We start from the raw sequence: 16,181 nt of genomic DNA, 5'->3' as shown, positions 1-16,181 counted from the left end.
TCCGCTAGCGTATAGATAAGACTTCGATTTGTACTAGTCAACAGAAAATGGAGTCATTCCGTCTTGTATTATCTGTCATTGGTAAGATCATTGAAATATTATATGTTGTAATGGTACACTACGTGAATACTGTTGGAACAAAAAACACACGAAATTATTTTAAAATCCATATATTCTTAATAGGATTTAGTAATAGTAACTTAAAAAAAATAATTTCTGTACAGTAAATACAGTACAGGGTAATACAATTTATGAATCGCAGGAGGAACGAGAACTCTTTGTCGAACGGACAAAATCTACAGGAAGTCCAAAAGATATTACACCGAAAACCAACAATTCCGGAGATGAACACAGATGATAAGTAGTTCTTGTTCAATTGTTGCATAATTATTACATATGTGTGATATTCAGTGATATGCAATTACACGAAATGATAAAAGATTTTTGGCTATGACCAATACACGATATTCAATTAATCAAACTTTTCCTGTGAAAATATTTTCACTTCACAATTCTTTTGAAGCGTTTGTTATGAATGACACAAGGTCAACCAACTTCATTTAAAACACAAAAATGGGGAAACTCGTCAATAGATCTTAAAACATAATGGCGTTGTTTAGAAATACTCAGACTTTATATTAGAGGCACTTCAAAGCATAAACAGCTTATATTTGTGTTGAAATTTTGAACCGTTAGAGGATCTTAGATTACTGTGATTGGTTTATTTATATATTTAGTAAGTTTGGCTCACCTCGGACTACCAGTACTAAGTGATGCAAAGTTATGTGACTATGCCTTCAAGGATAATCCATATGCCTGTCAGTATCCACATGTATACAAAAAATGTCAACACGAATGTGATGACAGACAATGTAAGTCGTACAGAATATACAAGGTTACAACAAATCTGCATACATCAGTGTCATGTTGTATAACTCTTACTTCGATACACGCTTTAATATTATAGAAAATTGAAAATCCGATTTTATACAAGTCATTGGAAAGTATAAATAAAGGGTAAAGACATTTTGCAACCAGTCTATTGTAAAAGTTAACCAGTAAACAAGACAAAATAATAATATTCACAGTACCAATTTTGCTGAATCAGTAGCACATTTCGACAGTTTAACATATTTTTCTCTTTACTGATACTAGAGACAAGACGGTGACGAACTGATAAAACAGTAAAAAGGACCAAAAGTAAATCCAAACTCGAATAAAATTGACAGCTATGCACAAGGGAGATACAAAAGGCAAGACACTCTTTGCGAGATCAATTGAGAAAAAAAAACCCCGAGAGAAACACATTAACTATAAGAGGAAAACAACGGAACAACAGTAACACTGAAGTGCAACACAAACAAACGCCAACATACATAGAATTGGATTATTTGATAACAATTGCCTTATTTCTGACTTGGTACAGGATATTTTAAGAAAAAAAGGTGGATTGAACCTTGTTTTATTGCTAACCATAGACAGACACCTTAGACGTTTTAATATAACAATTTCGACTTGAACTGTTACCTTATAAAGATAACTAAGCTATTAATATGTTTAGTTTTCACAACAGCTTTGACTGACACCGAAGACGAAGGGCGTAGCATGAAAAGCAGAAGATACTTACCCTTTATCCTAACTTAAGGACAATTGAAATAATCCGATTTTGAGCATTAATTTTCGTCTATCGTTTACACGTGCGCATATAGTTGTATTTGTATTAACGAAAATCAAGATCCTTTTACTATTCAAAATCAAAATATTTTAATCCTCCTTAGTAAAACATAGCCACTCGAGTATTTTTTTAACACAATTTTTATTTTCAAAAGGTATGCCTTAAAACGTTGATATTTAATAGTTTCATTCCTCTACTGAAATTTGTGATTTGCAACTATCAAACATATCGCAATGTTTAAAATGATATTTATGGAATACAGATGAACAGCTTTTTAAAACCATTGAATCTTTTTATATCATAAAATCTAAGAAATTATTTTTTTGTTTGTTTCAGGTCTCTTTAATGTGCATTTTCCAGCTAACTTACACAATATTCAAATATTCTTTAAAAATAAACATGTACCAATGAGCCTGTAAGTGTTTCGGTTCTCGTATCAAACTAGACATCGATTACTTTTAATTACTATGTTGTGATATATAATGCTGCCTAAACTCTACTTTTAAGTTTTTAAATATTTTTCTGAAAAAAATACATTAAAAAAGGACATTGTTATCGAATTTGAGGGTTTATTTTCAAGATTGGTATCTGCAACTTGCACGGACCAATGGATATTTTCAGACTATTAAGGAAACAACGGGAAAAGCTGTTTACTACAGTTCATTTGAAATATAATACTAGGGTACATAAAGTCAATTTGATGCATTAACTAATGATGCTAACAATGTCAATATCATCTTACAGTAAACTGCTTTAAATGTTCATCCGTTGAAGACCCAAGTCATTGTCAAACGACTACTACATGTGGACCATCTCAGGTTTGTTAAATTTAACTTTATTAGGAAATAATCGTCGAAACTTGAATTCAACATCTACATAAAATATAAATGTCTAAAACACAATTAATTTAATGTTCTATTAGGAATACCCTTTGAACAGACCACAACAATTAATACCATGTTTTATTGTGAACACGTTCATGTATAAGTTTCATTCGCACAGTAAAGGTAATATATTATTATTATTTCAGATTCAAATTCTTTATAATGTTTGATATCATATATATAGTAGTTTTTGATGCATGATTTTTCTGATTAGGAGCTTAATCATAACATGTGTAAGATAAATTGAAGCTACAGTAATGTATCTATATGTTCATTTTTCCCTACATTACATTAATTGTCCCGAATAACTGTTCAAATAACACATATGAGCAATTAAGTGGAAAGAAGTCATGCATAATGCCCGAAGCTTTATATCACTGTTTTATTAGATTTCTTATATACCTAATTAGTCAAGTTAATGACCATCTTTTTATATTTTTCACTATTAATTTGTAATATCTTCGAAAACACCGCGAAATTAAAAAAAATTTCAGCAATGCTTATTTTGTGAAAATAAAAATACATATACAGTAATTTATCGATGTTCTAACCACATAAATTGATTCAAAATATTCAAATGTTGATAACAAACAAAACCGAGGGTAATCTCATATATCCAATAAAGTAATAAAACTTCGTCGACGTCTGGTGCTATGATTACATAATCTACCATGCGAATTCAAACTCGATCAAAATGTCACAAATTGCTGATAGGACTCCATTAGTCAACTATAAATCCAGATTCAATCCACCATTTTCTACATAAGAAAATGCCTGTGACAAGTCAGGAACATGACAGTTGTTAACCATTCATTTGATGAGTATGAGCTTTTGATTTAGCCATTTGATTAGGGACATTCCGTTTTGAATTTTCCTCTGAGTTCTTAACTCGGTTTCACAAAATAACTTACGACTAAGATTAATCGTAAATCATGAACAATTCAGTATACTTACGATAAATCTCAATCGTAGGTTATTTGGTGGAACCGACTCGTATTTTTGTGATTTAATTTTTAAATTATAGATCGAAACGATTATGCTATACTAAGAGTATCTAAAGATTTGTCGATTGTTCTTTTAGACACATCGTATCGGTCAAGCATTTACAAAATTTCAGCAGGTTTTTTTTTGTAAGGTTCAAACAAAAGTTAACGAATTTTGAATACTATGAACATACACTCGGATAACATATAAATGAGTTAGGTATACGCCATGCAACGAAATAGGCGATACGTTACTAATGAGAAATGTGAAGTTGACAATTGAAAGTTGAATCGTAGATTTTAGTTCAAGTCGCACGTCTGCATAATATGATGAATAAAGGCAACAGTAGTATACCGCTGTTCAAAACTCATAAATCCATGGACAAAAAACAAAATCGGGATAACAAACTAAAACCGAAGGAAACGCATTAAATATAAGAGGAGAACAACGACATAACACTAAAATGTAACACATATAGACAAAATCCCACGAGAATAACAAATATAACATATATATAACATCAAAACCAAATACATGAATTTGGGATAGACAAGTACCGTGACACGTCTTATCGCAATGTGAATTTACACTCAAAAATAAGAGAAAACAAACGACACAACGTTATAATGTACTACACACAGAAACGAACTATAATATAACAATGACCATATTCCTGACTTGGTACAGGGCATTTTTAAAGGAAAAGTGGGTTGAACCTGGTTTTGTGGCATGCCAAACCTCGCACTTTTATGGCCATGTGAAATATAACATCAAAATGACAACACAGGACTACAATATAAATAAATTGGAGAACACAATTGACAAAGAATCACACGAACAACAGCCAACAAAAGGCAACAAGTTCAAAATTTTAATACGTGTCATTTTATGCCAGGACACGCTGAAGAGGGGTGAACGATACCAGAGGGACAGTCAAACTCATAGATCAAACAAACTGACAACTCCCTGGCTAAAAATGAAAAAGACAAACAGACAAATAATAGTACACATGACACAACATAGAAAATATAGCTTATCACAGCCATATATTATCAAAGCCGTATTTGGCACAACTTTTTGGAATTTTGGTTCGTCAATGCTCTTCAACCTCTATACTTCTTTTTTGATCTGATCGTTACTAATGAGTCTTATGTAGATGTAATGCGCGTCTGATTTTTTCAAATTATAAGCCTGGTACCTTTGATAACTATTGTGAGACAAGACATCCCTAATTGATACCCAAAATTTAAGTTTTCAAGTTGCCTTTTATTTGTGCCTTTTAGATAGATTGTATTTGTTCTACTTTATATGAGTACAAAAACAAGTCGGCAGTTCGGGGTGCACAATTAATTCCCATTTTCATGAGGAATGAATCCAAAATAAACTGTGATCATAAAGGATAAGAATGCCTTTCATATTTAAAGGCATAGTGTTTACGATATAAAGATGACTTTGGGAGCAGACACTCACACTTAAGATAAAGATGTAGAATAACATCAATGAAACAGAAATCAGACAATACCGAAACACAAAGAATCAACTCATAGATAATTCAAAATACGATCGTAAACAAAATACAACTTTAATTGTTTATACATAATATGATGCTCGCAATTATTTGATAAACAATACCCACTCGAAATGTCACAAATCAATGCATTCGAAAGAGTTTGAACCTCTGACAAATGCATTACCAAATGAACGTTTGTTTGTTCATATAGGTCAGTTTGTTTGTTCATATAGGTCAGTTTGTTTGTTCATATAGGTCAGTTTGTTTCAATTATCCAATTTTCTCAACAGATTCTTGATTCTAAGATAAAACTCAGCACGAACGGTAGATAATTGACAACCTAAAGCTCATACTAGTATATGATAAAAAAAATTAAGAAAGAAATAACAAAAAAGTTAGAATTAGGAAAGGTTTACTTGAATACTCCAGACAATGTTGATCAGCATTTCGTATGGTAAAAATAACAATAGTATCATTATTAAAGTGTTATCTCTATTTGTATTTTGTATGCATAGGCGTGCTCAATGACAGGGTTTATAGACCAAAGTTTTCATAAAAGATATGCTCTAGGATGTGCTAATACAACGGTAAGTTATCAAAATAATTTGTTTCATTAATTACTCGGTGAATAATTTTATCTCGGAATACTCAGAAATTGTATGGAAGTTAAAAATGTCTTAACAGAGCAAGAACATTGACAATTTTATATTCTCTGTTAATGAACAAAGAAACTAATGTCCCAACCCCTTTAGACAATGTTGACCTAAATGAATTTGACTATTTTTGTAAGTCCCTTTTGGTTATACACTTTCTAAATCGAAAACATCTCTTTGAATGGGACAATTATATCCTTATCTTCTTCTTAAATTAGGAAACCTTATTTAGTGAGGATAAAGAAGCAAAAGATACAAAGGTTATATTCGAAACTCTAAAGCTCTCGAGCTAAAATAAAAATGCCATGGAATAATTAAAAAATGATGAAAAGACAACAACAGATTACAAAATACTACAAAGAAAACTTAAGACAGAACACCATTAACCATGTGTAGTGATATAAACTGCACTGGCACATTAGGAAGATCCTGCGACTCATGTGGTATTTAATTTGCATCACATGCTATCATTTCTTCAATATTGTAAATTGTTTTATTTATACAGCAATGCAATATTTTCCATGAATCGCGACACACAAGGAACGAATTACATATGCCTGGATACTGCTGCAAACAAGATAAATGTAATTCCAATCTGGTCAAATCAACAGATCCCCTGTCAGGTAACTCAGCATTAGAATAATTTTGTCAAATTTGTAAACGAGGTGTCTGTACAGTTTACTTTAAAACTAAAGGAATCTTAGTACATGTTAATCAAAATTTCATTGCGTCCAAATTTACAGCAAATTAATTATGTTTTTTATACACACCTTGCTCACGCTTAGAAAAGATAAAAGTTTTAACATGGTTTTTGTAAGTGAAACAATAGAGGTATCAAATATTAGAAATAAGAAGAACTACTGAACGGTTTATCAGATGTAAACCTGAGATGTGAGACTGCCTAAATCTCTCGAAATTCAAGGCCGCTCAATATAATGACAAGTTTAATACATGAGAACCAACATTCATTTTTAATATTGATGTCCAAATATTTATTTACTAGTCAAACAACTAATTGAGGCAAATAATAAACTGGTTATATTTTCCGATGTCTACTGCTTAACATTTGTGCAAGACATATTGCAATAAAGAACATGACAGATACTCAAAGATTCTCTCGTCATCATTTTCAGTCTCTAAAGAATGCCGAGATGCGACACCATATGCATGTCAATATATGTTAGATAAAAACCAGAATATATGCGACCATCACGCTACAGCTCGCGAAATATGTGCAGCCATGTGTGGAGAGTGTCGTATGTACTATATATTATTTAGTTTTTCATATCATATTTGAAGTACCTCTTTTACGTATTATTTCGTATGATTAAGTAGAATTGATCATTATGACTATTTGTCTTTAGATTTTATAATATCCTATATATTAATTTGATACTATTAGTCTTTTGAATTATAGACCAAGATCACTCGTTCCCGTTCACCATATCGGACGATTGTGTGAATCTCAGAAAAAAATTACAAATTCTGAAAATTATGACAACATCCTGTTACTGAGTTAACGCTTAAGTTTTTTTTTTAGACATTTGGAAATGAGTTTTGAAAAATGAATATTTGCTGTCAATGTATTGTACCAAAACCAAAATGCCTTTGATCTAATATCTTGAAAAGTTTCTGGATCCGTACTCGTCTTCTTTTACATTAGCAAACACATACAAACAATCTGGCATATGAATCCTTAGTTAATTGCATTGTGTTTGTGGCATTGTTTTAATTGATTTCCTTTTGTCAATATGATTTTTCGGGGAATTTCTATAAGCCAAATATTGATTATTCCAAGTTTTGCAATAAATGTTGTACAATTTTCATAACTAATTGAATCGAGTTACAAAAGTTCTCAGAGCTGGTTTGCAGTAGTACGGATGATAAGAACATGAATGAGAGTCAATGAGACTTCAAATCGACTACAAAAGTCAGCAAAAAGAGTTACAAGCATTTGCTAACCCATGTCAACGTTTTTACTGTGATTGTGATATAGAGAACAGCAATAAAAGCACTGGACACTTAGGTGTTAAGGGAGTGTATCAATTTTGTGTATTACTTTGTGTCGTGAATTTATAAAAAATAAAAAATATCTTTCCTCTTTATGTTACTCAGTGTTTAAAAAGACTGATAAATACATTTTAAAATTAAAGTTTGATCTCTGGGCGGAGGGAATTTCAGTACATTAGAAGGATGATTTTCATCCTCCAGCATGTCGGACACACTGACAGAAATTTAAACTAGAATTGATACTTTTGTGGCTACGGTTGGTGAAAGTTGCTTCCGACTTCAAATGACCTTGACTTGTAAATCAATCTGCATGAATCTTTTCGGTTTATCTGTTTCTTCTGATTAAACCGTAATAACATACTTCGCGGTGTCCAAACATTTTATTGACGTTATGATAGGATTGTTGTATAATTGGTTATACATAAGTAAGTAAAACATCTCCATCATTGAAGATGGGGGTGTACAATGAAACCTCTCAGCTCTCTTGGATGCTCCGATAAACTACGGGATTTCAGTACATAACTTTTATTACTTTCTTTTTCTGTATTGCTTTAATTGTATGTTTTTCTATATACCAGTCAAGTGATATTGTAATTCCCTAATGAAAAGGTGTTACTATGAATCTATTGAATATCATTAGTTTTTCAAGGTAATGTTGCTTATGAATTTTCATTGCTTGGATAATATAAAAATGTCATATTCTTTGCGTTTTTTGTAAAACTTTTATAATTTGTTATGCTATTTGGTATGCTTATATTTTGAGTTGTTTTTTTAAATACTAGTTGACATGATTTGTTATATTTACAGATGGTCCACTGAGTTGTCTAAACTGCACTGATCTTGGTGAGAATGAGATATGCAAGACATTTGAGTCATGTGATAATGGCAAGGTTTGTGACATACAAATAATCTGTCTCGTTCACAATATGCTACTTAAGTCATGTCCCGTTTAAATAAGAAAGTTGATACGTGTTACGATTTCATCTGATTTCGGAGATAATTAATACTAGTGACATAAAAGATGTAGGTCATCTAATTATCCTGTAAAACATGATTTTGGTTCATTCCAATCTTCGTGGCCATAAAAAATGAGAGTTCGCAATTAATGGAGGGAAACTAGGACGGTAATAATGTTGGCCCTGTTGTCATAAACTGTTAAAAAGGTGTGTATGAAAATGAAAATAAACGTTCCAGACAAAGAGCCAGGGTAACGACTTACAGACACAACCAATAATGTAAAATATAAAAGACATACAGGCACATTTCCAACTCATTTAAGAAGGAGTGCATTGTTTCACTACAAATAAATACTAAAACAGGTATGCTTATGTCATATTTCATGTTTGTTTCGCCATTCATTTGTTTTGTGGTCCGCCAGACACTAAATTTAACCAATTTTTGCACATTTTACTTTCAGAAGTGCATTATTAACCGAGAAGTAGACATTCAGACTCTTGCAGTTAGATACAGGATGGGATGTTCCACTGAAAATGTAACCATTATTTAATAGCAATTCATTTAAACCGTCATATCTAGTGATTGATATACACTTTTTTGTGCTTTAAAAACATATAATTCTGTAATGCCATGTTGTTTGCTGATTTTAACCTGTGTATGAATAATATTTGTTAATATCTTTATACCCAGAGTAATCAAAGGAAGAGCATCACTTTATAATAATGCTTTCTCGAAATGTTTTTTTTTATATCGCCAACAAATTCACTGTTTACATACTACATTGAACTATTTATGATTTGTGCAAATGACGTTTAATTTTTATCCCAGGCATAGATTACCTTAGCCGTATTTGGCATAACTTTTTGGAATTTTGGGTCCTCGATGCTCTTCAACTTTGTACTTGTTTGGCTTAATTACTAATCTGATCTGAGCGTCACTGATGAGTCTAGTGTAGAAGAAAAGCGCGTCTGTCGTATTAAATTATAAGCCTGATAACTATGTGATTTTATGTTTTAGTGTAATTTCCTTACAAAAATGAAAGCAACACGAATGGATTTAATTCGTCTGATGCGCTTTTCTTGATTACCTTCACAAGGAGCTCTCAAACCCGATAGTTTAAAAGCCAAGGATGTCTAAAAACTATATAAAATAAAGAGTTACGCAAAAATTCTAGAGAAAAAACAACACACTTTTTTGTAACTTTTTTAAATGTGAATTTAAAGAATGAAATTCCTTTAATAGGTTTGTTCTGCAATGGCGAATGCTCATGACGCGGTTTGTTGCAATACGAATTCATGTAACAACCAAGTTTTGCTGCTGTCAAATCTGTCTGCTAAGACAACAGTTCCAAGTACGATAACAACAACACCAACAACGACAACACAGCCAACCACGACAACTCAGCCAACAACAACAACAATCAGAGTGACTTACCCAGCGCGTATGATATATACTTATTTTCTATTGATATCTTTCCTGATGTTCTGTAGGAAGTGTTTTCCTCCCATCGAATATTTTCAGTAAAGGTGAAATCATTCGAAATTTTGGGTTCTTAATGCTCTACATCTTCAAACGCTATTTTGCCTTTTTTACATTTTGTATTCGAGCATCACTGATAAATCTGTGTAATCGCAATGGGTACCTGACGAACACAAACACATATTTTTATCTGTATTAAATCCTTTACATCTTAATTGTAAACCTTTCCTTAGATGAAATTGAAAAAAGATTGACTGCAGTCTTTTTCTATTGAACAGTTATACATAACTATGGTTCTAAACATCTTTCATTCCTTAAAGTAAAATAAGCGATCATTTCTTATAAATAAGAGTAACCTGTTTGTTTAGCTATCTTTATATTTTCAGTGAACTGTGGAGTAGATTTTGTCCAAGTTGGTGGGACATGTTATTATCTAAATCCGGAAGGCAGGACAGAGATATGGGAAGATGCAAAGGTATAAATTGTATGGTTATTGATCTGGAATACTATGTTTGTCTTGTTATATCAAAGGCAAATAATAAATGTGTATCAATGCAATGAAAAAGGTTATGGTGAAATTTGGTTGCCCGAAACATGTTTTAAGAAGAGCGGAAGATACCACAGGGATATTCAAACTCATAGATAAAAAAATAAACTGACAACGCTATGGCTAGAAAAGAAAAAGACAAACAGAAATTTATATACAGTATCCAAGAACACAACATAGAAAATAAAAACAAATATGCCACATTCGATGTGTGTCTACTCAAAGGCAGAAGCATGTAAAAAGATGATGACACAACCGGTGGACCTTTCATCCCTAATCAAGGGTGTCACCGGATATATACACGTAGTAGGCATTTAGGTGTAAAAGTGAAATATATTTAACGCGTTCGTTTTTTATTTGGCTGTTTATGAATTGTTGAGCAATGATTTTCTAATACTAGGTATACATGGACAGTATTATTTGGTGTATCGATTTGTAGTGGTATGATCTATCCAGAATGTTTTAAAACTTCAGATTTTTTATGGCATTGTAAATGTGTCGATTTGAGCACCAAAGACGACTCTTCCGTTGACGAAACGCACGATCGGCGTACTTAAATATACGCCTTGTATATCTGATGAGTATTGACAAACCCTGGGTCGAGGCCACTGCTAGTGGAAGTTTCGTTCATGAAAATATTATCAGCCAAGATTTTAGTACTTCTGGGTTGAGATAAAATATTACTGATACATTCATTTTTGGAAAATGTAATGTTCATAAAATGTTGAATTATTCGAAGCATTTATATTTTTCTATCTCTAAGCCTTATATGAATTTTGTCAGATTTGTTTTAATTTTTGTTTCAACGACCTTCAATTGTATACTTGTTTTGGCTTTACAACATTCGAGCTAAATGCAAGTGCGACATAAGACTATGAAAATATATAAAACCAGGTTTAATCCATTGTTTACATAAGGGAATGCATGTAACAAGTCAGGAATATGACTACTGTTATCCATTCGTTTGATGTGTCTGAGCTTTCGACTTTGCTATTTGATAAGGAACTTTTCGTACTGAATATTCCGTGGAGTTCGGTGTTTTTGTTATCTAATTTTGCCATTATGTGCAGTTATTCTTGTAAATATTTATTGTGTGCACTTAGTTCTATTTTTTTTTCGTCTTATGTGTATTTTTACCAGTTGCGTCACATTCTCGATGGTGAGATAATGACTGAATGTGAATTCGGATGGCGGGTGATTCGTGTGTTACATAGGACACTTACCCTTTCGAAACATCGGGTGCACTCCTTTTGAAGTTTTATGTAATTCCCTCATTCCGTATTTGTTTATTAGTTTTGGTATTTCCTAATTTGTAGTATTTGTCAAAAATGTATTTTATATCACTTGTTCTTAGTTGTTTTATTTTGTACAGATTAAAAATAATAGGATAATTTTTGTTGTAAAAAAAGAAAACTAAACGATAGAATTTTGATATTAGAGAAAACAAGAAAGCTCTAATAATACGCTTTCAGAAAAAAAGGAAATATTGGGTTTGGGGTCTTGTCTTACAGGTTCACAGTCCTGTATATCTGAGTTAGTTTACCTTTTAGGGCTAAGTTGGGCAAAAATTGAGTCAAACAAATAATATTTCTTTTTTTTTAAAACGGCGGTAGCAATAAGAACATGATATTTACATATTTAGAAAAAATTTACTCTAAGGATAAAAGTTATAGAACGATTTTTTTTCTGCATTTTTTCAATTCAAGATTGCAGAAAACACCAAATCTACATTTAGTTAAAAAAAACAAAGTGGAATACACTGGTGCGGTAGCGTGAAATAACACTTTATGGTGGTACAAAACACCTACACTAAAATTAATTTGGCTCGTTTAATTTTTATGAAAATTTGGAAAACAAAATATTTTGTCCATATGACAAAAATATAAAAATGTCAAAAGACTTGAATCGCACACTTTTATCGGAAATTTTTCGTTGGACAAATAGCAGTGATTAAAACAATGAACTGATTTTTTTTCAGAGTTATCTCCCTGTAGTGTTATGTACCATCTTTATCATTTCTACGAATGAATAAATGCAAACACCCTTACATCCTGTTTACTCTTTAAGACCGTATATTGAACTCTAGGTGTCTTTTGGGTATCTTTTATCGGATTCCTGCTTCATTGAGTATACCCAGCATTTCCTTTCAGTTTTGTATACTTAAGACTTTTCTTAAGAAAACAATAACAATCAAAACCAAGGAGTAAACAAAGACTCATAAAACCAAAGGAGATTTACATCAACCGTTATAAATAATAAATAAGAAACAACACGAACTCCACTAAAAACCGGGAGTGAAATCAGGTGCTGCGGAAGGGTAAACATTCATATGTCTCTTGTTTCCATTCGTTTGATATATTTGAGCTTTGAATTTTTAACTTTGTTATTTGTAAAGAGACTGTGCGTTTTCAATTTACTTTGGTGTTCAGATTTTTTTGCTATTTCACTTTTTTTGGTAACAAGAATACGAAAATTTTCATGATACTTCTGTCTTTTTTGTATGGCAGTTTTCATTAAATCTCTTCTGGAATTTCTTTTTTCAGGTTATCTGCATGGCGTTAGATAGTCAGCTGGTAGAATTTGAGACAGAAAGAGAATTAATGGAAATGAAAAATTATCTTATATCCAAACACGGTACAGTTTGATTATAAAAGTTACAGTTACATAACAATAGCCATAGTAGGCAAATATCTAGAATTCACTTCACAATATAAATTTTACATGACATGATGAGCAGCTAGAATTTTCATATTCAAATGTAAAACTCTATTAAAAAATAAAAGTTCTTTGTGAGAAAATCCACGTACAATTATAAAAGTTTAAATGAAAATAAAACACCATTTGTATCAAGTGATATAGCTTAAACAGTTATTAAACCAATATTCTATAAAGTAACCATTCGAAAAATGTCATCGACAATTTTTTTTAACTAAATGCAAAAGTAAATTTATAAAATTTCCGAAAAGTGCCTAAAATATTCAGGAAATATCAAAATCTTAAGAACAGACAGCATTTAAAGGCAAGGTGAGATCTAGTGGTCCCTTTTTTGTTGATATTCTCATTGACACGATTAATTTTTATTTTTAATTCACGATGGTGATATTTTTACAGGTTATGACCGACATTATTCATATTGGATTGGTGGGAAGAAAAACCCTCAATCATCAAGCTGGGAATGGGATTCTAGTAATTCACCTATTTTAACAACTGCATGGTTCGGAGACAAAGACAGTAACACACAAGGAGAATGTTTAGAATACGGAGCAATGTATGATTTTAAGTGGTATGGTGGACGTTGTCACCTTCAATCTAATTTCATCTGTGAAAAGAAATAATTCTCCGTTTCGGCATAATAAAATACAGTAAAACTTTGGGATTTTTGTTTGATGAAAATACAAGTACAATTAGCTGTTTGATGCATGGTTACTTTGTGACTTGACTAGTTCAGATACATCCCTTACTATACACTACTGTTTCAAGTAAAAGTCAAGGTTGTTATCTATTTAAACGTTTAAACCTGCTGCATTTGTTTACACCTGTCCTAAGTCAGGAACCTGATGTTCATTGGTTGTCGTTTGTTGATGTGGTTTATAATTTCTCGTTTCTCGTTTTTATATAGACTAGACCGTTTGAATGGTTTTACACATGTCTTTTGTGATGCCTTTTATAACTTGTTGCTCCGTGTGAACCAATGACCCGTGTTGAAGAACGTACTTTGAACTATAAGGGTTTAGTTTTACATACAAATTGTGACTTTGATGATGAGATCTTCTTATATATAAAAAAAATCATAATTTTCTTCCTTGAAAATTGCCTATAACAAGTCAGGAATATGACAGTTGTTATCCATTCGTTTGATGTGGTTGAACTTTTGATTTTTTCATTTGCTAGGACTTTCCGTTTTAAACTTTTTTAACAACCAATTCTGTTTTGGATTCTTAGACTTGTTTGTTAGTTTTGAGTTTTTTTTTCTTGTGTGTTGTTAAGCTATCCTTTTGATATCCTTCTCCTGTTGACCTCTAAATAGTCAAACGTCTAGAAAAGTTGTGAATAAAATAAACAAAATCTACCAAAGTCCCGTATTCAACACCCGATTCTTTAAGACTATGACATATAACAAATCCGAAACAAGTTTTTAGCTTTAATCAGGTAAATCATCATGTGACTGGATATCACAATCTATTCACTTTTTCAATCTTGATTCATTTTTTGATAAGTAGTTATCTCATTGACAACCATCTCAAATTCAGGTCTTCAATACTCTTCAACTGCGTACTATATTTGAATTTATATTTTTTTGTAAACAAAACGTGTTGCTGGAGTACGAAAATTTCCACCAGGTATCTCTAATGAAGTTTTTTGAAGGTTGTTAATAAACAATGACGTTACATCGTTTGGAAGTTTGCGTTTTTTTTTATTAAAGGATTATGGCTATATAATGAAGACAAAATATATCTTCAAATTGTACAAGCTCGACTTATCAGACCGACATTCCAAGCTTAATATTTCACGTTCTAGCTTTAAATGCAGATCCAGTTCACATGACATACAATGCTATATAAAGGTAACAGTAGTATACCGCTGTTCAAAACTCGTAAATCCATGGACAAAAAACAAAATCGGGGTAACAAACTAAAACCGAGGGAAACGCATTAAACATAAGAGGAGAACAACGACACAACACTAAAATGTAACACACACAGAAACGGACCAAGCATCAGACAAAATCCCACGAGAATAACAAATATAACATCGAAACCAAATACATGAATTTGGGATAGACAAGTACCGTGACACGTCTTATCGCAATGTAAAATTACACTCAAAATAAGAGAAAACAAACGACGCAACGTTAAAATGTTACACACACAGAAACGAACAATAATATAACAATGGCCATATTCCTGACTTGGTACAGGACATTTTTAAAGGAAAAAATGGTGAGTTGAACCTGGTTTTGTGGCATGCCAAACCTCGCACTTTAATGGCAATGTTAAATATAACATTTAAATTACAACATAATATTACAGGACTACAATACAAATAAATAGGAGAACGCACTAGACAAAGAAACACATGATTAATGGATAACAAAAAGCATCAGGTTTAAAATTCAATACGCCAAAGACGCGCCTCGTCCACACTAGACTCACCAGTTACGCCCAGATATAAAAGATCGAAAGTGAAAAAAGTACAAAGTTGAACAGCACTGAAGATCAAAAGTTGAAAAAGGTTGTGTTAAATACGGCTATGTTTTTTTTTATAAATTATCTCTATAATTTGCAACAGGCCACTAAAGGATCTCTATACACGGTATTAAATCCTTTACACCTTAATTGTAAACCTTTCCTTAGATGAAATTGAAAAAAAATTGACTGCAGTCTTTTTCTATTGAACAGTTATACATAATTATGGTTCTAAACATCTTTCATTCCTTAAAGTAAAATAAGCGATCATTTCTTATAAATAAGAGTAACCTGTT

General features: G+C 31.8%; 1 protein-coding gene across 1 annotated transcript; it reads left to right on the top strand.

Annotated features, from left to right (window-relative positions):
- LOC139490623 (uncharacterized) lies at positions 1-14,071 on the top strand. Its single transcript, XM_071277516.1, has 12 exons — positions 1-81; positions 738-872; positions 2,420-2,493; positions 5,569-5,640; positions 6,212-6,329; positions 6,840-6,962; positions 8,524-8,606; positions 9,134-9,208; positions 9,916-10,114; positions 10,539-10,627; positions 13,243-13,333; positions 13,811-14,071. The coding sequence occupies exons 1-12, from the start codon at positions 48-50 to the stop codon at positions 14,032-14,034; spliced, it is 1,317 nt and encodes a 438-aa protein (XP_071133617.1). The 5' UTR covers positions 1-47; the 3' UTR covers positions 14,035-14,071.
- The last annotated feature ends 2,110 nt before the right edge of the window (positions 14,072-16,181 follow it).

The sequence above is a fragment of the Mytilus edulis genome, chromosome 10 (assembly GCF_963676685.1).
Source record: "Mytilus edulis chromosome 10, xbMytEdul2.2, whole genome shotgun sequence".
NCBI lineage: Eukaryota > Metazoa > Mollusca > Bivalvia > Mytilida > Mytilidae > Mytilus > Mytilus edulis.
The sequence above is the reverse complement of the archived record's forward strand: the minus strand, read 5'-3'. Positions and strand labels throughout refer to the sequence as shown.